Below are 23,533 nucleotides of genomic sequence, written 5' to 3'. Positions count from 1 at the left end.
CTCTGAATGATGAACGGATCTGTGAAGTGTTAGATACATAAAATTATTTCATAAATCTATTTAGCAAGCCCTAAAGCACTGTTTTTGGAGAAACAGACTTAGAGCTAAACATCTGGACTCAATTTCAACCTGAGGTGCATAGTGCCTGGGAAGGGGAGGAGAATGAGTAAAAATCCTATATACCAGGCAGTTCTCAAAAGTACCTCCTGTATCCCCGAATTCTAGAAAATTACGGGGGGTATTGGCGAGCTCCTTTAAAACCTTCTGTTCTTTCGTCATTCAAATCATAAAACCTTTATTTTTGGTAGGCTTGCTCATCTAATGGAATAGATACGCCTTTTTGTGAGCAACATTTTACGAAATCGGGTGTAATGTTGATCAGCTTTTAAAGCCTCGGATCAGGTCCGCTATTTATCCTGCTTCTGGTTGTGGGAGTACGGTGGTTGTCAGGATTTTCGCGGACCACCTGAATGGAAATCGGGCACCAGAACCTCTGCTACTGTACACCAATAGTGGGCTCGTTTTCCGAGTGCTAATCCTCACGTAGCCAAAACAGCACCATCCACTCACCAGAGAGGTATCGGCAAACTTGGAGGAGACCCACATTTGCAGAAGTACAGAAGGAACACTCTCTCCCCCTCCGCGGAGGACCCTCAAAGTAGCCCAATAAGGATTGAGCATGCTCAGTGACCATAGCTTTTGTTGTGGGGAGGGGAAGGAGAGACAACAGGAATGGAATATCCTGGAAAAGGGAATGTTTGGCTAGCTAGAATCATCAAAAGAAACATTCCCTGGTGAAACATTTTCTTGTAGATTCCGTTTGTGGAAGTGGAATTGATCGGAGCTCTCTCAACTAGCAAAACTTGCTTGAGGTTTCCGAGCCATTCCCCTCTAGCGCCAATCGCCGCCCACGGGAACAGCTTCACGCACCGACGTAGCCAAAGTGAGTGAAACGACTCCATTAGGCTAGATCATCTTCTTGGCCCACCGCTCTGACCATGTCACTCCACTTCTGAAATCTCTTCATTTGGCTTCCAATTCACTCCAGAATCCAATATAAACTTCTCCTGTTGACCTTCAAAGCTTTTCACGGTCTAGCTCCTGCCTATCTCTCTCTCATCTCACACTATTGCCCCGTTCCGTGCTCTCCGCTCCTCTGATGCCATGCTTCTCGGCTGCCCAAGGGTCTCTACTTCCCTTACTCGGCTTCGTCCTTTTTCTTCTGCTGCCCCTTACGCCTGGAACGCTCTTCCAGAACACTTGAGAACTACAAACTGAATCACAGCTTTTAAAACTCAGCTAAAAACTTTTCTTTTCCCTATAGCTTTTAAATATTGAGTTTGTTCTGACACTATACTGTTAGCTTCACCCTACCCGGTGCCTGTTACACTTCCCTGTGCCTGTTTGCATTCTCTTTCCCTCCTTATTGTTTACTACAACTTTATTAGATTGTAAGCCTATGAGGCAGGGTCTTGCTATTTACTGTGTAATCTGTACAGCACCATGTACATTGATGGTGCTATATAAATAAATAAATAAATAAATAATAATAATAATAATAATAATAATAATAATAATAATAATAATAATAATAATAATAATAATAACAATAATAGAGCAGCGTTCCAGGAAGCCGACGGAACGCTATAAGGCTTCCCTGTTCCAGGCCGAACTGCTTTAGGCCGCACCCTCACCGTGGCGAATCAGCGAGTTGGAAAACTCGAGGCCGGGATGGGGGAGGGGGCGACTGTTCAGAACAACACACAAGAGGCGGAAGTGGCGCTGTCTCGCCCTGTGGCGTTGTGTTGCCAAGGTTTGGTGACGGGGTGGGCGGGCCGGCGGCAGCAGCAGTTTCTCGTGCGGGGGCGCAGAGCGCGTGCGGCTGCGTGTGTTCCTCCTCCGGTCTCGCGCTCGATGCCACAGCGGCCCCGACCACTGTCACCATGGCTTCGGCCGGGACGGGGATGACCGAGCGCGAGCTGGAGGGCTGCCGGGAACTGGTGGAGCTGCTCCAGACCGACGACCTGCTGGCGCTCAGGGACACGTCACCAACCGTCTCGTGCAGCCCGACAGCCGCCAAGGTGAGGGAGGGGCTGGGCTGCCCGGACCCACAGTCCCCTCGTCTCCTGTGACCAGGGCCCCGGCTCAGCCCAGCCGAGCAGCTGCCCCAAACTACCGCCCCAGGTGTCGAGCTCCAACCGCCGGAGCGGATGGGCCCACCCTAACCCCGTCCCTGGTTCACCCAGAAGAAGGCAGGGACCTGCTACCAGGGAGTCAGTGAGACAAGGAGGGCAGGGCTGCGAAGCCTGTGCTGTGTAACTGGAGGGGTGCTTCTTTAATTCGTTTATTATTTAAGGCCGCAATCCCATGCAGCCACTTTAGCCAGAAAAAAAAATTATAATCCTATGACTTCCAGCATTCCCCAGCCAGGGGGCTTTTTATCTGGCTAAACAGCCATAGGATTCGCACCCTAAGATATTTTTAAAGCTTCTTTTCAGGGCTCATTCACCTCACTTGCAATGTTACAGAAATAAATATGTACAATTATAATTAAACACGTGCATGTAGCGGTAGCTATTGACTTTTAAGCATCAAATGCAGACTGGAATAAATGTGTCTTCGGGGGCTTTCTTTTCTTTAAGCCAGCAGTGATGAAGTCATATGTATCTCTCTAAGGAAGGAGTTCCAAAGGTGTTGGGCCACCACTAAGAATGCCCTAACCCTGGTATCTGCCAACCTAATGGCTCTTGTTGGCAGGCCCTGCTGTAAGCTTCTCTCACATTAATATGGTTCCCTCCCTCAAAACTCCTAATAAACTCTGTGGTTCGAAAACATCTCTGAAACTGATCAGGATCGATGACTTCAACCCATTTAACTATACAAGACCCTATGTGCCTTCCTCTTTCTGTGTAGATCTTCCTCTCTCTGGCCGTGTTCAGAAGACACTTTAAGCCATGGCTTTAACTGTGGTGAATAAGTTTCCCCCCCCCTTTATTCACCGTGGTTAAAGCCATGGTTTAAGGTGTCTTCTGAACACAGCCTCTGTGTATATCCTCTGTATAGTATCTTGTACAACCTCTGTATAGCATCTTGTACATTGAAAAGTGTTCTCCTTTGCAGAACTTAGGGAAGTGGGGAGTGTAAACTGCTGTTTGTGACAAAACAGAGCTTTGGTTATTGGGTGGAATAAAAATGTAATAAAAAACAAAAAAATAAAACAATTCCCAAACTTGTTTGTGACTTCTTTGGATGATGGTCCATATGGTGTATACAGTTTCACCCCAGCAGATCCTTCAGTTGAAAAAAAAAGTTGCTTATTCAGCTTAAAAAGTGACTATTCTGTTAGTCTCATAAAATTATTGCAGTTAAAATGTGCATGTCCCTTCTTTGGGACCCAGCACCTCTATCATCTTGAATTATTTTAAATTCAATTTAAATTCAATTTAAAAAGTACTTAACGGAAGAGATCTGTTTGTCAGAAACTTCCTCGAGAAATATTTAGTTCTGAATTTGTCATGTTTGATTTATTTAGTATATTTTTGGATCACCCCTACACTCGACAAGCACTCAAGGTAATTTACAAATGGCGGTAATGTAAATTTGTTTTGTCACTGAGCCATGTTGGTCATCCATCTGTCAGGGATGCTTTAATGTGGATTCCAGCACTGAGCAAGGCATTGGACTTGATGGCCTTGTAGGCCCCTTTCAACTTTATTGTTCTAAGATTCAATGATCTTTTGAAGGATGTGTTTGTCTCAGACTGTTTGCCAATTGGCATATTAAATTCATGTTTGTTTGAGTATGAGCTTAGAATAAAACAAGGTCTTATTTTTACAAGATATGTTTTCATATATCTTTTAGTTTTTGCTCACTGTAACATTATCTAAAATAGGCTGAAGTAATAAACTAGCCATTATGACAAAATCTCTTTGTGTTATCTGTTATTGTGATAGTATTCAGATTGCCTCAGAATACCACTTAGTTAGGGTTTTTTTCCATGCAAGGATAGCAATCTTCTGTCAGAACCATTTGTAATATTTACTCAGTGATGATCAGCCCATGAAACAGATTTTGAATGCTTAAATGTTTTTCAAATTGTGTTGAGAAGATATATGGTATTACAGCAATATTTAAGGCAAAGGACTGAACCTATAGAAAGGATCTTACCAGTGAAGGTGCTTAATTAAGTCTAGCACTATATTTAGTCTGTAAAGTGGAATGTCTAAAATCTGATTAATAACTCTTGTACAGTTTGAGGTGGGAAGGTGTGTGGGTTTTTACCAAAAAAAACCTGCTGTGAACTTTTCCATATTCTAGTACACGGAAAAACTTGCTCTTTCCCTTCCCCCAAGTTCTGTCATTTCCTCCAAGGGAGGAACTACTATGTGAGAAAAATCACAAGAAGAACATTGATAAGCTTTTCTGAGCAACAAAAACTCTCTCTGCTGAGTTACAACTTGCTCTGTATCATTTAAAGTCTAGCCTTTGGAAGGTGCTTTGATTCACTGGATTTTTGACGTTAAGAAACCCAACTTTAAAGCAGTCAGAAGATATTGGAATCTATTTAAATAGTTGGAGGGTACTTGGCTGATCTTGGAAATACTTTATTGCATATCCTGGTCCTTAGAATTGAAGAACTTTAGGCAACGAAGCCTAAATTATGATAGCAATTCTCTCTCTTGCTCGGAGAGTATTTCTTGATTGAAACTGCAGTTTTCTGTGGGGCCTTTCATTGGCTGCAAATGACCGACAAAGTGTCTTTTCTTGCCTGCAATCATGGAATGTGATTACTTGGACCCATGATCCCTAGTGGGAAAACATGCTCTGCTTTTCAGAAGCCTAGCCCTGTAGGGCTTCTCCTGTATTGAGAGAGCTCTCTGCTGCCTGCTACCCCTTCCCTAAGGTAAGGTTTCTTTGGCTTAGGGGAGGGGTAACAGGCAAGGGGCAACAATGGCAAAACCTGGCATTTTCAAGAAGCCCAATTATCTCTCAAAAATGACCTTTGAGATTTTTCATGTGATTTACATGTACACTCAAAATGCCAATTTTCATTTGCAGTACAATCATTGGGTTCAAGCAACATCTGTTTTTCTGACATTACTTTATTTTCAGAAGCCATACGTGCCATCTTACTCTACAGTCAGAGTGCTGAAGAGCTGTTGAAGAGAAAGAAAGTATTTCGAGAGATAATCTTCAAGTACTTGGCAACAGGAGTTATAGTGCCGCCTTCTTCTGAAAAGCACCAGCTTGTTACTCGTGCAAAGCAGCACTGGTGTGAACAGCTGAAAACTTTTGCCTCAGAGGAAAAACATGCTAATACAGAGGTAAGGTTTATTTTACATGCCTTAGAAATCCAAAACCATATTTTTATGCAATTAGTTGCTCGTTCATACTTTAATGTACTATACAAATTGTTCAACTTTGGAGTTGGACATCTTCATTTAGAAGTGTTTAATACTATAGCATTTTTGTGTAGCAGAACCATAGCACAGAGATGCTGGTTTCTAAATAAGAAAGAGACTTTTGTCAGTGATTCTTGTGGGAAACTGACACGTTTGGAGACCTATGGAGCTATATTTCTGTTTTAAGGCACAATCCTATGTATGTTTACACAGAAAAAAGTCCTACAACTGACAGCACTCTCTAGCCAGCATGGGCAGTTGGGGAAAACTAGTTGTTGTTGGACTGTTTTCTGGCTAAACAGGCATAGGATTGCACCCTTAGAGTTCCAGCCATTTGAAGAATAATCTAGACGTTCTTTCAAACTACTAGTCTCTTCCCTGGCCTACCCAGATGAATTTTAAACCTAAGAATTTTAAGATGTTGTGATTGTTATTCTAATATTGTATTTGTTTTTATATGGTCTTTTAACTAATTTTATATATTATATTTTATTTGGTGTTGTTCCCCGCCTCGATCCAGAGGGACAGGCGGATGATTATTATTTACTATTAAGCTGATCTCAGTAAAATTCTCTTTTTTTTTCTTTACAAAGAAATAGCAGTATCTTAGAGTAATATAGTAATATCTTGCATCTCTCATCCCCCCACCCCTGTGCATGGCTTTCGAATGCCATCAGTAAGTATTTTTGCAGCAATCTTGCTGGCTACAATTATTTGGAAGATACCTCTCATTGTCCTGCTATCAGGAAATGAGGTTCTTTTGAAATGGATACTGAAAAATGGGGAGTTAGTAGATTTGCAATATTTTTAGTGTTTTGTTCATCCTGCGTTGCAAACCTTTAAAAGATGATACAAAATTAGATTAGTTCATGACATTTTTTTACAAGCACTTTACTTCTATGCTTGGAGTGGGGAAGAGTCAGTAGTATGTTTACATTAAAAAAAATTTTTTTTTAGGATATGGCCCTGGGTTCCTTTAAGTTGCTGCCTTAGCACAGTAGGATGTAGGATCTACCTCTTATGTTTCTGTTCTGAAACAAGTCTTTTAAAGCATTGGGGCAATCCTTTCTCCTTGCTATTTATTCTCAATTTAGCCAAGCCATCACTATCACTATATTTCACAAATACACTGTTACTGTCTTTAAATATATAACAGTTGATTTATTTCAGATAGTTTTGCATTGCTCTTCAGCCAACAAGGCTCCCAGAGTGGCTTTACATGAGAACCTAAGCATCTGTGAAGATGGCACCAGTTTTGCTCTGCCTGGCTAGGCCTGGTTGCTTGTATTATTGTATTACTGTGCTCAAATTGTCTAACTTGGCCCAGGCTTCTGGGCCTGGGAGGAGTGAGTGAGCTGGGAAGCTCTCTCAAGGTCGATCGCATAGTTGGTTACTTGGTCGCCCTGCACTTCTAACTCCCACCCCAGCACCTGGGGAGGTTATCGAGGTTGATCGGGATGTTGATCTGCTTCAGGTGTGGGAAAGAATGCTTTGAAGAGATGGGCCTCACTCTTCAAGGGCGGGGGTGCCTGGGGCCCAGGATGGGCATCGGTTGGTGGAAACGGACCACGGGGTGTGTTGGCTGGCAAAGGGATAAAGAGGCCAGTCGCTGGAGACCTCCATCTTCCTGCGGGCTACACGTGTGTTAAGTGGAAAATCCTGTCCTAACTAAGGGTTAGTTAGGGGTTTTATGTTTTAAAGTGTCTGGATACTCTGGGGAAGACCGGCTGCAGTTGCGGCAGGAATTAGAGCGGGGTTAATGGTTTTATGGTATAATTGCTTGCTGCTAAACTTTCCTCTGATTCTTCCTCATCCCCCCTCTCCTTCTCCTTTCCTCCCCCTCTCTTCCCTTTCCCTCTAGCTTTTACTGCCTGGCCAGAGCCTTACATGTTAGCTTTTAGTGTGTATAAATAAACTTGCTTTGGTCCTTAAAGTGTGTTTGGCTTTATTCTCTGGAGGTCTGGCTCTTCCCGGTTGTGGACGGGACTTGGGAGGAGGCTACCTGGGAATCAGGGCATTTGGTCCAGGAGTCTACCTTGCAGGAACATTGGTAGACCCCAAGGTTCCTTCACAGAGTCATTCTTGTCTAGTCCAGTATTCTGTTCTCACAATGACCAAGCAGATGCCATAAATACAATACAATACAGTTACGTCAAACATTTAAAAACCTTCGCTATTTTTTTTAGGTGTGTGCATTAGTTTTTTAAAATGAATGAAATCTAAATGAATGAGGCCACCCGGTTTGTTTTAATTTGATTTCAGTTGCTTTGCTTTGAAGGCATTGTTTTGCATCGCATACATAGCGTGGAACACAGTATAAAGATACAGTTCATAGAAAGTTTGTAGGAATGGGGAAGAGAGGGAGCAATGAGACTGGACATCTATGCTAAGTTTAGATGGCAGGCATTGTCTTTAAAACATTCCTGTACAATGGGGAGCCCCTTGTTCTCCTGTCTGTCATTTGACAGATCTTATTCTTTGGAGGGGTAGCTGCATGCCTGAAAATCTCAAAGCAATAGAATATAAAACACAGCTGTTACGAGCAGCAGCAGGACAGTTGGGTCTCCTCTTAAAACAATGGAAAAGGAAGATCACAGGGCATGCCTTTCTTAATGGTCTATAAAATGGGGACCCTTTGTCCAGTCTCTCTGGACAGATCTGATGCCATGGAGGAGAATACCTGCATGTTTATGCCTAGAATGCATAAGACCAACATTACGTACGGCAGAAGATTGTCTAGAGCTCATATTGAAATCGATAGGACAATGACTAAAAAACCCCAACACGAATGAATTTATAATGAAAGAAAAATGAAACTAACCCAATTCAGATAAATGAAATGAGCTCCTTTTTATTAGCTACTAATAAGTAGCTTATTGAATAGGCAGTGTTGAAAGGGCTGTAGCCTTGGTCTCATAGAGCTTTAAGCAGGTAATACCTAACTTCATCAAAGTTGTCTTTCTCAGCTATCCCCTTTTCCAGTTTTCAACTTGAGCTTGGTTTGAAATGCCACACAAATCCAATATTCCTTCTTTTTTTCTCATGTGGTAATCTATAGTAAAGCAAAAGAGACAAACCTGGTAGGCAACTGTCTAAGCACGAAGAGCAGCTTTGCCTTGAATAAATTTGTTGAATAGAGAAGCATATATAATAAAATACACAGCTAGTGCTTGATTGGGGTCTATAGTGGCAAGGTTAACAAATGGTGCTTATTTGCACAAAATAAAATTATACAGAGCTTTCATCTGCCTATTTAAGTAGGTTCCAAGAAAAGTGGGTATTATATGGTTCTACAGAGAGCCCATTCTTTTGGTATACACAATTGTAAACACAGTTTCAGAGCAGATATTACACTTGTCTTACTGTTGTATTCCATGAATCTTTTTAGGATTTTTTTTTCATTTGTGCTGAATAAACACTTCACTATGGAAAGCATCCTACACATCTTGTTACTGCTTTAAATTAAATGTCCCTGCTTTGTCTTGCAGAAACCTGAAGAGGGGGAAAAGCAAGGAGGAGACAAACAAGATGATGCCAAAGAGTGTCACAGTCTGGGAGAGGAATTTTGTCAGTGGTTCTTTGGAATTCTGAACGCTCAGAACCCTTTGATTGGAGAGCCACATGGAGAATGGGGGCCACAACACTTTTGGGATGACATAATACTAAAGTTTTGTTACAACACTTCAGAACAAAACATGGAAGAGTACACGGGTGCAGAATTGGTGAGCCTCCGCTTACTGTCATTGGTGAAAGAAGAATACATATTCTTCTTTCACCAATAACAGTGCAGCCCAGACTTCCTGTTGGAACCATGGGCTCAATTGAAGACGGCGACGGACCGCGGATGGAGGCAGGTAAGGGAGAGGAGGGCGGGGGGGTTACCGGGCCCTGCCGCCGTCGCCGCCCATGCGGCGACGGCGGAGGCAGAGCCCGGTAAGGGACCAACGGGGAGGGGGGGCCTTACCTGCCTCCGTCCGCGGTCCGTCGCCGTCTTCAATTGAGCCCATGGTTCCAGCAGGAATTCACGAACTTAATTTTCCATGTATTCTCCCTAAAAGGGCAACGGATTAGTCCAAAGATTTGTTCAAAGACTCCCAAACAATCTACTTGAAACCATTATTAAATGAGGAAAGAGCTTTTTTCCCAGCCTAGAAATTATAAAGGGGAACTTTCTGATGAATGGCACATGCTTTAGGATACCTGTTTATTAAATTTAGTTGGGTTTCTGTCTAAATTAAACTCTGTTCTCAATTTTCAATAGTATTCATGTTCAGGTTTCCCTTAATAGTCTATGTGTTTGGGCCACTTTTAGTTATGTCTCTTTGCTTGATCTACATTTGGGTGGAAGAATATTAATCCTGTGTTTGAAAATATGGAAGTCTTTTCAATGGAATCACAATTGTATATGAGTCTCGATGAGATGAAAACACAAAAACATTAGTGGGTGGTATCCATCTAGCATGATCCCCTGACAGATTCATATGTATCTGCAGAATAGATTCCCCCTTGCAGCATCCTATGATCCTTCAAATCTGCTCGCAGGGGTTGTGGGATCCTCCAAAGCACGGGTGGCGGGCGCAGGGGCACAGGAAGTTGCAGAGTAGAGAAGATGAAGGTAAAGTTCTATTGTAAAAATAGAAATCCACTCTTGCAACTTTGGATATGCTTTTCTGTTACTCATTCACTATATAATCAGACTGTACAACACCTTGATTAAATGCAGTGTGTGCATTTTGGGACACTTAAGTTTAATTTGTAAAAAAAAGAAACTATTACAGGTTCAGCAAGTAAGGAAATTTGTGCTTCCTTCTTGAATGTTAAATTATTTTATTTTGCATTTTATATGAGTACAAATTAAAACTGAGCCATCAAACTGCAATAAATCAACAGTAGTATTTCATTTTAAATTTTTTGTATTGTAAATAGAATTGTTCAATAAAATATTGTCTGTTAAATATGATTTTATGGTGTCTGGGATTTTACCTAGAAAATGTTTACGTTGTTAGACAACAGTTGCATCACATTGTATTTTATATGGCATCCATACGAAACTATGCATCCTTAAACACAAGGTATTGCTTAAAGTACAGTAAAAGGTGCTCTAACATACCAGGTGACAATGAAAAATGGTGACACAGATGAAGGACTGTAGAGGAATCTTGGCCTCTTCCTTTTCTTTCTCATTCTTTTCTATGTTCTGAGATTCTGTTTCTCAAATCCTTGGCCCTATAGTCACCCATCTTTGGGATATCAGTTCTCATGCTACCAAAATCCCTGTGCTTTTATTAATAGTTCAGTCCCCTCATATGCTTTCTTCATCAGCTTGAAATTTTTTTATAATTTATTTTCTTTTACTCCTTTAACATCTGGTTGACATCCTCAAATTTTAGATTTGGTCTTTCTGCCTTAGGATATGATAGAAAGGGGGTATCACCCACATGCTCTTTTAATGAAAGTTCTAATTATCACAACTAGATATTTTGATATCTACAAATAGTGCCTTCAAATTTGGCAGTTCCAGGAATCTGCAAATGACTTGATAAGAATATTCAAGTTGACTGAGGAAGAGAGGTCCCACTTTAAAAGACGAGCTTGATGCTGAATATAAGTTATTTTGGGAGGATTGCATGTATATAAGTCCTGTGCTTTTATTGTGTGCATAGACACTGTTCCGTAATGTAGCTCTCAGAAATACTTTTAAATGTTCACCCACACATGCTAATTTCATTTTTTTCTTCTTGGAAATTTTATTTATATTAAATGGTCAGTGGTATATTCCATTCAAATCATGTACAACCCAGATATGTTCAGTTTCTTTTATCTTTGCAGCATCATATATTACATCTGTCCTTTATGTTGTTTGTACACTGCCCTGGTGTCTGCAAGAATGAAGTGCAGGTTAAAATGCTTTAATTTAAAAACACACAGGCTCTAATACTGAAAGTTCACTGCCTGGAAAACTTTCTGGCCCCGATAGACATTTTTCTTCTATAGGCATCTTAAGTTGGCTTCAGGGCTGGCTTAATTTTGGGGATTTGTAATGTGGCATAATATGTGTAGATTCAAAATTGGCAACATCTTGTGCTACTTTGAAAATTGGTTGTGAGGGGGTTCACCCCATTTTCTTTCATTTTTTGAATAAAATTTCCTCCAGGCCTAGAATAGGAAAAAAGGAAGGGAGCAGGTACTATAAAATACCATTTGCTGGAGAACACTCATGTCCTGCTTATTGACATCTTATAGCCACCTAGTTGGTCACAGTGGTTAGACTGCTGGCCTAGATAGTACTTTGGTTTGATTCCACATGTCTTGGTCTAATGTTCTTGATTCTGCTGGTCAATAACTAAGCACTTCTCTTGGTAGAACAGCAGAGGCTTATGTCCTCTGAATGATGAACGGATCTGTGAAGCGTTAGATACATAAAATTATTTCATAAATCTATTTAGCAAGCCCTAAAGCACTGTTTTTGGAGAAACAGACTTAGAGCTAAACATCTGGACTCAATTTCAACCTGAGGTGCATAGTGCCTGGGAAGGGGAGGAGAATTAGTAAAAATCCTATATACCAGGCAGTTCTCAAAAGTACCTCCTGTATCCCCGAATTCTAGAAAATTACGGGGGGTATTGGCGAGCTCCTTTAAAACCTTCTGTTCTTTCGTCATTCAAATCATAAAACCTTTATTTTTGGTAGGCTTGCTCATCTAATGGAATAGATACGCCTTTTTGTGAGCAACATTTTACGAAATCGGGTGTAATGTTGATCAGCTTTTAAAGCCTCGGATCAGGCCGGCTATTTATCCTGTTTCTGGTTGTGGGAGTACGGTGGTTGTCAGGATTTTCGCGGACCACCTGAATGGAAATCGGGCACCGGAACCTCTGCTACTGCACACCAATAGTGGGCTCGTTTTCCGAGTGCTAATCCTCACGTAGCCAAAACAGCACCATCCACTCACCAGAGAGGTATCGGCAAACTTGGAGGAGACCCACATTTGCAGAAGTACAAAAGGAACACTCTCTCCCCCTCCGCGGAGGACCCTCAAAGTAGCCCAATAAGGATTGAGCATGCTCAGTGACCATAGCTTTTGTTGTGGGGAGGGGAAGGAGAGACAACAGGAATGGAATATCCTGGAAAAGGGAATGTTTGGCTAGCTAGAATCATCAAAAGAAACATTCCCTGGTGAAACATTTTCTTGTAGATTCCGTTTGTGGAAGTGGAATTGATCGGAGCTCTCTCTCAACTAGCAAAACTTGCTTGAGGTTTCCCGAGCCATTCCCCTCTAGCGCCAATCGCCGCCCACGGGAACAGCTTCACGCACCGACGTAGCCAAAGTGAGTGAAAGTGGGCCAGGATCTCTTCTCGATCCTCCCAGAGTGCAGGACTAACGGGCTCAAATTAAAGGAAGCCAGATTCCGGCTGGACATCAGGAAAAACTTCCTGACTGTTAGAGCAGTGCGACAATGGAATCAGCTACCTAGGGAGGTTGTTGGCTCTCCCTCACTAGAGGCATTCAAGAGGCAGCTGGACAACCATCTGTCAGGGATGCTTTAGGGTGGATTCCTGCATTGAGCAGGGGGTTGGACTCGATGGCCTCGTAGGCCCCTTCCAACTCTGCTATTCTAGGATTCTATGAGACGACTTCATTAGGCTAGAGCAGCGTTCCAGGAAGCCGACGGAACGCTATAAGGCTTCCCTGTTCCAGGCCGAACTGCTTTAGGCCGCACCCTCACCGTGGCGAATCAGCGAGTTGGAAAACTCGAGGCCGGGAGGGGGGAGGGGGCGACTGTTCAGACCAACACACAAGAGGCGGAAGTGGCGCTGTCTCGCCCTGTGACGTTGCGTTGCCAAGGTTTGGGGGCGCGGTGGGCGGCAGCTGCTGGGGCGGGGGCGCGGGGCGCGTGCGGCTGCGTGTGTTCCTCCTCCTTCGGTCTCGCGCTCGACGCAACAGCGCCCCCGACCACTGTCACCATGGCTTCGGCCGGGACGGGGATGACCGAGCGCGAGCGGGAGGGCTGCCGGGAACTGCTGGAGCTGCTCCAGACCGACGACCTGCTGGCGCTCACGGACACGGTCACCAACCGTCTCGTGCAGCCCGACAGCCGCCAAGGTGAGGGAGGGGCTGGGCTGCCCGGACCCACAGTCCCCTCGTCTCCTGTGACCAGGGCCCCGGCTCAGCCCAGCCGAGCAGCTGCCCCAAACTACCGCCCCAGGTGTCGAGCTCCAACCGCCGGAGCGGATGGGCCCACCCTAACCCCGTCCCTGGTTCACCCAGAAGAAGGCAGGGACCTGCTACCAGGGAGTCAGTGAGACAAGGAGGGCAGGGCTGCGAAGCCTGTGCTGTGTGTGCTTCTTCGAGCATCTGAAACTGGAGGGGTGCTTCTTTAATTCGTTTATTATTTAAGGCCGCAATCCCATGCAGCCACTTTAGCCAGAAAAAAAAATTATAATCCTATGACTTCCAGCATTCCCCAGCCAGGGGGCTTTTTATCTGGCTAAACAGCCATAGGATTCGCACCCTAAGATATTTTTAAAGCTTCTTTTCAGGGCTCATTCACCTCACTTGCAATGTTACAGAAATAAATATGTACAATTATAATTAAACACGTGCATGTAGCGGTAGCTATTGACTTTTAAGCATCAAATGCAGACTGGAATAAATGTGTCTTCGGGGGCTTTCTTTTCTTTAAGCCAGCAGTGATGAAGTCATATGTATCTCTCTAAGGAAGGAGTTCCAAAGGTGTTGGGCCACCACTAAGAATGCCCTAACCCTGGTATCTGCCAACCTAATGGCTCTTGTTGGCAGGCCCTGCTGTAAGCTTCTCTCACATTAATATGGTTCCCTCCCTCAAAACTCCTAATAAACTCTGTGGTTCGAAAACATCTCTGAAACTGATCAGGATCGATGACTTCAACCCATTTAACTATACAAGACCCTATGTGCCTTCCTCTTTCTGTGTAGATCTTCCTCTCTCTGGCCGTGTTCAGAAGACACTTTAAGCCATGGCTTTAACTGTGGTGAATAAGTTCCCCCCCCCCTTTATTCACCGTGGTTAAAGCCATGGTTTAAGGTGTCTTCTGAACACAGCCTCTGTGTATATCCTCTGTATAGTATCTTGTACAACCTCTGTATAGCATCTTGTACATTGAAAAGTGTTCTCCCTTGCAGAACTTAGGGAAGTGGGGAGTGTAAACTGCTGTTTGTGACAAAACAGAGCTTTGGTTATTGGGTGGAATAAAAATGTAATAAAAAACAAAAAAATAAAACAATTCCCAAACTTGTTTGTGACTTCTTTGGATGATGGTCCATATGGTGTATACAGTTTCACCCCAGCAGATCCTTCAGTTGAAAAAAAAAGTTGCTTATTCAGCTTAAAAAATGACTATTCTGTTAGTCTCATAAAATTGTTGCAGTTAAAATGTGCATGTCCCTTCTTTGGGACCCAGCACCTCTATCATCTTGAATTATTTTAAATTCAATTTGAATTCAATTTAAAAAGTACTTAACGGAAGAGATCTGTTTGTCAGAAACTTCCTCGAGAAATATTTAGTTCTGAATTTGTCATGTTTGATTTATTTAGTATATTTTTGGATCACCCCTACACTCGACAAGCACTCAAGGTAATTTACAAATGGCGGTAATGTAAATTTGTTTTGTCACTGAGCCATGTTGGTCATCCATCTGTCAGGGATGCTTTAATGTGGATTCCAGCACTGAGCAAGGCATTGGACTTGATGGCCTTGTAGGCCCCTTTCAACTTTATTGTTCTAAGATTCAATGATCTTTTGAAGGATGTGTTTGTCTCAGACTGTTTGCCAATTGGCATATTAAATTCATGTTTGTTTGAGTATGAGCTTAGAATAAAACAAGGTCTTATTTTTACAAGATATGTTTTCATATATCTTTTAGTTTTTGCTCACTGTAATATTATCTAAAATAGGCTGAAGTAATAAACTAGCCATTATGACAAAACCTCTTTGTGTTATCTGTTGTTACTTGACTGATGAGTTTATGCAGGTGTATGGGTAATAGCATCACTCAAATATGTTATAATGTAATGTTTGTGACATACATATTGGAGGTCAATAGAAGTTGAAGTTCTTTGGCAATATGTAAAGTGAGTGGTATTCATGGCCTTTGTGTGGCTCCACACTTGGGATATCGCACAAACTTGAAGATCTTTCTGCATCTCTAGTTAAGGCCCTTCTGCGCCCTGCCCTTGAGAACGGAACATTGACTCTTTACACGAGATTCAAGGGGCACTTGCTTTTCCAGTCAGTTTTTCTAGCTGCCTGGACTGCAGCAGCTCTGACCCCAGTCCTTGTTCACAAGAAAAAGGAAGCCTAACATCTGCTGTCATTCACATCTTGTTATCCTTTCTTCTGCCCTTACCTAAATTTATATTCTATGAGCTTTGGGATGTGGTGTTGTCTTTTACAAATGGTATTACATAAAGCAACATGTGCACTCACAGTACTGTAACAATCAACTGCAGTTGTGTGTACATACAGAATTTAGAGTGCCATGGTGTTTTTTAGTTGGTGAAAAAATCCTGTTATTTTGATAGTATTCAGATTGCCTCAGAATACCACTTAGTTAGGGTTTTTTTCCATACAAGGATAGCAATCGTCTGTCAGAACCATTTGTAATACTTACTCAGTGATGATCAGCCCATGAAACAGATTTTGAATGCTTAAATGTTTTTCAAATTGTGTTGAGAAAATATATGGTATTACAGCAATATTTAAGGCAAAGGACTGAACCTATAGAAAGGATCTTACCAGTGAAGGTGCTTAATTAAGTCTAGCACTATATTTAGTCTGTAAAGTGAAATGTCTAAAATCTGATTAATAAATCTTGTACAGTTTGAGGAGGGAAGGTGTGTGGGTTTTTACCAAAAAAAAACTGCTGTGAACTTTTCCGTATTCTAGTACACGGAAAAACTTGCTCTTTCCCTTCCCCCAAGTTCTGTCATTTCCTCCAAGGGAGGAACTACTGTGTGAGAAAAATCACAAGAAGGACATTGATAAGCATTTCTGAGCAACAAAAACTCTCTCTGCTGAGTTACAACTTGCTCTGTATCATTTAAAGTCTAGCCTTTGGAAGGTGCTTTGATTCACTGGATTTTTGACGTTAAGAAACCCAACTTTAAAGCAGTCCGAAGATGTTGGAGTCTATTTAAATAGTTGGAGGGTACTTGGCTGATCTTGGAAAGACTTTATTGCATATCCTGGTCCTTAGAATTGAAGATCTTTAGGCAACGAAGCCTAAATTATGATAGCAATTCTCTCTCTTGCTCGGAGAGTATTTCTTGATTGAAACTGCAGTTTTCTGTGGGGCCTTTCATTGGCTGCAAATGACCGACAAAGTGTCTTTTCTTGCCTGCAATCATGGAATGTGATTACTTGGACCCATGATCCCTAGTGGGAAAACATGCTCTGCATTTCAGAAGCCTAGCCCTGTAGGGCTTCTCCTGTATTGAGAGAGCTCTCTGCTGCCTGCTACCCCTTCCCTAAGGTAAGGTTTCTTTGGCTTAGGGGAGGGGTAACAGGCAAGGGGCAACAATGGCAAAACCTGGCATTTTCAAGAAGCCCAATTATCTCTCAAAAATGACCTTTGAGATTTTTCATGTGATTTACATGTACACTCAAAATGCCAATTTTCATTTGCAGTACAATCATTGGGTTCAAGCAACATCTGTTTTTCTGACATTACTTTATTTTCAGAAGCCATACGTGCCATCTTACTCTACAGTCAGAGTGCTGAAGAGCTGTTGAAGAGAAAGAAGGTATTTCGAGAGATAATCTTCAAGTACTTGGCAACAGAAGGAGTTATAGTGCCGCCTTCTTCTGAAAAGCACCAGCTTGTTACTCGTGCAAAGCAGCACTGGTGTGAACAGCTGAAAACTTTTGCCTCAGAGGAAAAACATGCTAATACAGAGGTAAGGTTTATTTTACATGCCTTAGAAATCCAAAACCATATTTTTATGCAATTAGTTGCTCGTTCATACTTTAATGTACTATACAAATTGTTCAACTTTGGAGTTGGACATCTTCATTTAGAAGTGTTTAATACTATGGCATTTTTGTGTAGCAGAACCATAGCACAGAGATGCTGGTTTCTAAATAAGAAAGAGACTTTTGTCAGTGATTCTTGTGGGAAACTGACACGTTTGGAGACCTATGGAGCTATATTTCTGTTTTAAGGCACAATCCTATGTATGTTTACACAGAAAAAAGTCCTACAACTGACAGCACTCTCTAGCCAGCATGGGCAGTTGGGGAAAACTAGTTGTTGTTGGACTGTTTTCTGGCTAAACAGGCATAGGATTGCACCCTTAGAGTTCCAGCCATTTGAAGAATAATCTAGACGTTCTTTCAAACTACTAGTCTCTTCCCTGGCCTACCCAGATGAATTTTAAACCTAAGAATTTTAAGATGTTGTGATTGTTATTCTAATATTGTATTTGTTTTTATATGGTCTTTTAACTAATTTTATATATTATATTTTATTTGGTGTTGTTCCCCGCCTCGATCCAGAGGGACAGGCGGATGATTATTATTTACTATTAAGCTGATCTCAGTAAAATTCTCTTTTTTTTCTTTACAAAGAAATAGCAGTATCTTAGAGTAATATAGTAATATCTTGCATCTCTCATCCCCCCACCCCTGTGCATGGCTTTCGAATGCCATCAGTAAGTATTTTTGTAGCAATCTTGCTGGCTACAATTATTTGGAAGATACCTCTCATTGTCCTGCTATCAGGAAATGAGGTTCTTTTGAAATGGATACTGAAAAATGGGGAGTTAGTAGATTTGCAATATTTTTAGTGTTTTGTTCATCCTGCGTTGCAAACCTTTAAAAGATGATACAAAATTAGATTAGTTCATGACATTTTTTTACAAGCACTTTACTTCTATGCTTGGAGTGGGGAAGAGTCAGTAGTATGTTTACATTAAAAAAAATTTTTTTTAGGATATGGCCCTGGGTTCCTTTAAGTTGCTGCCTTAGCACAGTAGGATGTAGGATCTACCTCTTATGTTTCTGTTCTGAAACAAGTCTTTTAAAGCATTGGGGCAATCCTTTCTCCTTGCTATTTATTCTCAATTTAGCCAAGCCATCACTATCACTATATTTCACAAATACACTGTTACTGTCTTTAAATATATAACAGTTGATTTATTTCAGATAGTTTTGCATTGCTCTTCAGCCAACAAGGCTCCCAGAGTGGCTTTACATGAGAACCTAAGCATCTGTGAAGATGGCACCAGTTTTGCTCTGCCTGGCTAGGCCTGGTTGCTTGTATTATTGTATTACTGTGCTCAAATTGTCTAACTTGGCCCAGGCTTCTGGGCCTGGGAGGAGTGAGTGAGCTGGGAAGCTCTCTCAAGGTCGATCGCATAGTTGGTTACTTGGTCGCCCTGCACTTCTAACTCCCACCCCAGCACCTGGGGAGGTTATCGAGGTTGATCGGGATGTTGATCTGCTTCAGGTGTGGGAAAGAATGCTTTGAAGAGATGGGCCTCACTCTTCAAGGGCGGGGGTGCCTGGGGCCCAGGATGGGCATCGGTTGGTGGAAACGGACCACGGGGTGTGTTGGCTGGCAAAGGATAAAGAGGCCAGTCGCTGGAGACCTCCATCTTCCTGCGGGCTACACGTGTGTTAAGTGGAAAATCCTGTCCTAACTAAGGGTTAGTTAGGGGTTTTATGTTTTAAAGTGTCTGGATACTCTGGGGAAGACCAGCTGCAGTTGCGGCAGGAATTAGAGCGGGGTTAATGGTTTTATGGTATAATTGCTTGCTGCTAAACTTTCCTCTGATACTTCCTCATCCCCCCTCTCCTTCTCCTTTCCTCCCCCTCTCTTCCCTTTCCCTCTAGCTTTTACTGCCTGGCCAGAGCCTTACATGTTAGCTTTTAGTGTGTATAAATAAACTTGCTTTGGTCCTTAAAGTGTGTTTGGCTTTATTCTCTGGAGGTCTGGCTCTTCCCGGTTGTGGACGGGACTTGGGAGGAGGCTACCTGGGAATCAGGGCATTTGGTCCAGGAGTCTACCTTGCAGGAACATTGGTAGACCCCAAGGTTCCTTCACAGAGTCATTCTTGTCTAGTCCAGTATTCTGTTCTCACAATGACCAAGCAGATGCCATAAATACAATACAATACAGTTACGTCAAGCATTTAAAAACCTTCGCTATTTTTTTTAGGTGTGTGCATTAGTTTTTAAAAATGAATGAAATCTAAATGAATGAGGCCACCCGGTTTGTTTTAATTTGATTTCAGTTGCTTTGCTTTGAAGGCATTGTTTTGCATCGCATACATAGCCTGGAACACAGTATAAAGTTCATAGAAAGTTTGTAGGAATGGGGAAGAGAGGGAGCAATGAGACTGGACATCTATGCTAAGTTTAGATGGCAGGCATTGTCTTTAAAACATTCCTGTATAATGGGGAGCCCCTTGTTCTCCTGTCTGTCATTTGACAGATCTTATTCTCTGGAGGGGTAGCTGCATGCCTGAAAATCTCAAAGCAATAGAATATAAAACACAGCTGTTACGAGCAGCAGCAGGACAGTTGGGTCTCCTCTTAAAACAATGGAAAAGGAAGATCACAGGGCATGCCTTTCTTAATGGTCTATAAAATGGGGACCCTTTGTCCAGTCTCTCTGGACAGATCTGATGCCATGGAGGAGAATACCTGCATGTTTATGCCTAGAATGCATAAGACCAACATTACGTACGGCAGAAGATTGTCTAGAGCTCATATTGAAATCGATAGGACAATGACTAAAAAACCCCAACACGAATGAATTTATAATGAAAGAAAAATGAAACTAACCCAATTCAGATAAATGAAATGAGCTCCTTTTTATTAGCTACTAATAAGTAGCTTATTGAATAGGCAGTGTTGAAAGGGCTGTAGCCTTGGTCTCATAGAGCTTTAAGCAGGTAATACCTAACTTCATCAAAGTTGTCTTTCTCAGCTATCCCCTTTTCCAGTTTTCAACTTGAGCTTGGTTTGAAATGCCACACAAATCCAATATTCCTTCTTTTTTTCTCATGTGGTAATCTATAGTAAAGCAAAAGAGACAAACCTGGTAGGCAACTGTCTAAGCACGAAGAGCAGCTTTGCCTTGAATAAATTTGTTGAATAGAGAAGCATATATAATAAAATACACAGCTAGTGCTTGATTGGGGTCTATAGTGGCAAGGTTAACAAATGGTGCTTATTTGCACAAAATAAAATTATACAGAGCTTTCATCTGCCTATTTAAGTAGGTTCCAAGAAAAGTGGGTATTATATGGTTCTACAGAGAGCTCATTCTTTTGGTATACACAATTGTAAACACAGTTTCAGAGCAGATATTACACTTGTCTTACTGTTGTATTCCATGAATCTTTTTAGGATTTTTTTTTCATCTGTGCTGAATAAACACTTCACTATGGAAAGCATCCTACACATCTTGTTGCTGCTTTAAATTAAATGTCCCTGCTTTGTCTTGCAGAAACCTGAAGAGGGGGAAAAGCAAGGAGGAGACAAACAAGATGATGCCAAAGAGTGTCACAATCTGGGAGAGGAATTTTGTCAGTGGTTCTTTGGAATTCTGAACGCTCAGAACCCTTTGATTGGAGAGCCACATGGAGAATGGGGGCCACAACACTTTTGGGATGACGTAATACTAAAGTTTTGTTACAACACTTCAGAACAAAACATGGAAGAGTACACGGGTGCAGAATTGGTGAGCCTCCGCTTACTGTCATTGGTGAAAGAAGAATACCTTTTCCTGAACCCCAACCTGAATGCTGGTGGCCTGAGGTGGGCAATTTCACGTCATGGGTTAGTTGTGGTAGCAGTAGCTGGCACAATTCATAGAAATACTTGTTGTTTGGGACTCTTTGAACAAATCTTTGGACTAATCCGCTGCCCTTTTAGGGAGAATACATGGAAAATTAAGTTCGTGAATCTAAAGATTGTTGGTCAGAATGCCTTGGATCCTGGAACCCATATAGAAAGTCCTTGCATAAAATACAAGGAAGAAGAACTCAAGGAATTCTATGTGTCCAAGGAGCTTACCTTGGTTGAGCCTCAAAAATTTTGAGCACTCTGTTTGCAAAATGAAGAAGGAAAGTGTGTGGGCCCTGGAGAATACAGCACATAAGCATCCTTGAGCATTCAAATATGTTGTTTTCTTCTGTTTCTTAACTCAGGCTTTCTGGTTCAATAGCAAGCCAAAGTATAAAACTAGGGATTTGCAGCTGGCTGTAGTGGGGCTAACTCTAGCACATTACTTGCTATTCCAGAGATAAGTAGAGAAGGGAGGAAAGGTGAGGGGATGATCAGGTTCTCTCTCCATTCTTTCTCCTCAGTGTGAGTTATTGGGGAAGTAGGTGGAAAAGCAAGCACAAATGAGAAGGATGCAAAGCTGGGGGAAACACACCATCATCTTGCTTACCTATGGCATCTTCATCTTCTCCTTGGCATGGGAGTGGGCTGAGAGAAGATGTATCTACAGGGATGCAAGTCTACCTATTGCCAAAGACTATGTATCACTAGGTCATTGGTTTCTGGAGGGTCTTTTTTCTTAGGGTAGCTCTTCCACTGTAAAGATGAAGCCAGCATTTGTACATTATTATTAGTTGGGAAATTATGTTTCTGTTGCTTGTTCTTAATTTGCACTTGTCACTTAGTTTATGTTTAAAGAAGCTAAGGTAAAATTAAAGCTACGGTTGATTGCAATTCATGTAAGATTTACTAAATATATTTAAAGAGTTAATTTTAAATTTAGTTTATGCACATTCCACAAATCCTAAAACTCAGGGTTGTATAAAACTAATTATTTTTAATTTGTAGATCATATCTTCTAATATGTTAGTGACTTTATTAAGCTGAACACAACCTCAAAAAGGAGCTTAACAGTAAAAAGTGCCCAGATTCTGACAACATGGAACAACTTCTCATTGCTCTGATAGGAGGGTACATTTGTGAAATAGTGGTGGCATCTGCTGTTGCAAACTGTGCATTAATTAATTAATCCATGATTTGCTGTCATTATGTGTGAACCAGGTCAGTATTTCACTTTTCTACTGTGAATTATTTTGAAATTGGGTATCTGCCCTGTTTTAACAATTTATCATATATGATCACTTCTTTGTATGGCTCTTCACACAGTAACAGTTTAGCTTTGACATATTATGCACTTGTGAAATTGGATATACAAGAATTCAATTTAGGACATCTATTACATCAAACGTCCTTTACTTTTATTCATTTTTAGTTTTTGTTTAATCCAGTGTAAACTGCAGTCCTCTGAACGTGTGTAGAATTGTTCCCTAAAACTTGGATTGTCCTTAAATTTACTGTTTACTAAATGAATGGCTGCACTTGAAAATCCTAAAGTTCTTGAAATTCTCTGGGATGCTTTGCATTTTCAGTTAAGAGGAAATATACTTTCTAAACAAAAGAAAAAATATATCCACCGCAATCCTTAAAAGTAAACATATAAAGCATATGTATAATTGGAGAAATTAAAGCAAAGTACTTCCTAAACAAAATAGACTTATTTCATGAAAAAGTTTGATAAAGTCAATAAATCTGTTGTTGGGCTTTGCTTTTTTTACAGTTCATTAATACTTGCATTAATGGTTGATTATATGTTTCCTTCTACCATCATTAAGGTATATATTCCCTCATCATGTGTTTCAGAATTCTTTTTAAAACCGATATGCAAGTTTTGAACGTTTTCTCTAACTATGCAGATATATAATGTCACATAATTTAACACGAAGCTTCTTATGTGGGCAACATCAGAGCTTGTGGCTATCCAAAATTGTACTACTGAATTCTCTCCACTATCTGATAGGAATTTAGTAAAATACACTGTCCTTCATTTTTAGCATCCTGTACATTTAGAAAGAAAAATGATCACTGCTGAATCTGAGGGCTCATCTACACCAAGCAGGATATTCCACTATGAAAGTGGTATGAAAGCAGTATACAAAAGGCAGGAGCCACACTACTGCTTTGTAGAGGTATTGAAGTGCACTGTAGCATCTACACTACTGCTTTATAGTGGTACTGAAGTGCACTGACAACTGTTGGAGCCCATGACGCATCTGCACCAAGCAGGATGTAACACTATGAAA

At 41.4% G+C, this 23,533-nt stretch overlaps 2 protein-coding genes across 2 annotated transcripts; both read left to right on the top strand.

The window, feature by feature from the left end:
• The first annotated feature begins 1,890 nt into the window (after positions 1–1,890).
• On the top strand, positions 1,891–9,210 carry LOC134399541 (uncharacterized protein C3orf38 homolog). Its single transcript, XM_063127616.1, has 4 exons — positions 1,891–2,081; positions 3,533–3,572; positions 5,113–5,324; positions 8,891–9,210. Exons 1-4 carry the CDS (start codon positions 1,944–1,946, stop codon positions 9,182–9,184), a joined length of 684 nt encoding a protein of 227 aa, XP_062983686.1. The 5' UTR covers positions 1,891–1,943; the 3' UTR covers positions 9,185–9,210.
• A 4,080-nt stretch (positions 9,211–13,290) lies between these two features.
• On the top strand, positions 13,291–22,987 carry LOC134399050 (uncharacterized protein C3orf38 homolog). The gene is made up of 3 exons (XM_063126823.1): positions 13,291–13,506; positions 17,124–17,338; positions 20,896–22,987. The coding sequence occupies exons 1-3, from the start codon at positions 13,368–13,370 to the stop codon at positions 21,487–21,489; spliced, it is 948 nt and encodes a 315-aa protein (XP_062982893.1). The 5' UTR covers positions 13,291–13,367; the 3' UTR covers positions 21,490–22,987.
• The last annotated feature ends 546 nt before the right edge of the window (positions 22,988–23,533 follow it).

The sequence above is a fragment of the Elgaria multicarinata genome, chromosome 5 (assembly GCF_023053635.1).
Source record: "Elgaria multicarinata webbii isolate HBS135686 ecotype San Diego chromosome 5, rElgMul1.1.pri, whole genome shotgun sequence".
In the NCBI taxonomy this organism is placed as follows: domain Eukaryota; kingdom Metazoa; phylum Chordata; class Lepidosauria; order Squamata; family Anguidae; genus Elgaria; species Elgaria multicarinata.
This window is presented reverse-complemented; position numbering and strand designations above follow the sequence as displayed.

What these genes read in the sequence shown, in the direction of transcription:
- LOC134399541 (XM_063127616.1), top strand. Translation starts at nt 1,944, where the DNA reads ATGGCTTCGGCCGGGACGGGGATGACCGAGCGCGAGCTGGAGGGCTGC. An exon ending in GCAGCCCGACAGCCGCCAAG is followed by an intron (nt 2,082 to 3,532) that starts GTGAGGGAGGGG and finishes TGATTTATTTAG; the next exon opens with TATATTTTTGGATCACCCCT. An exon ending in AAAAACATGCTAATACAGAG is followed by an intron (nt 5,325 to 8,890) that starts GTAAGGTTTATT and finishes TTTGTCTTGCAG; the next exon opens with AAACCTGAAGAGGGGGAAAA.
- LOC134399050 (XM_063126823.1), top strand. Translation starts at nt 13,368, where the DNA reads ATGGCTTCGGCCGGGACGGGGATGACCGAGCGCGAGCGGGAGGGCTGC. An exon ending in GCAGCCCGACAGCCGCCAAG is followed by an intron (nt 13,507 to 17,123) that starts GTGAGGGAGGGG and finishes CTTTATTTTCAG; the next exon opens with AAGCCATACGTGCCATCTTA. An exon ending in AAAAACATGCTAATACAGAG is followed by an intron (nt 17,339 to 20,895) that starts GTAAGGTTTATT and finishes TTTGTCTTGCAG; the next exon opens with AAACCTGAAGAGGGGGAAAA.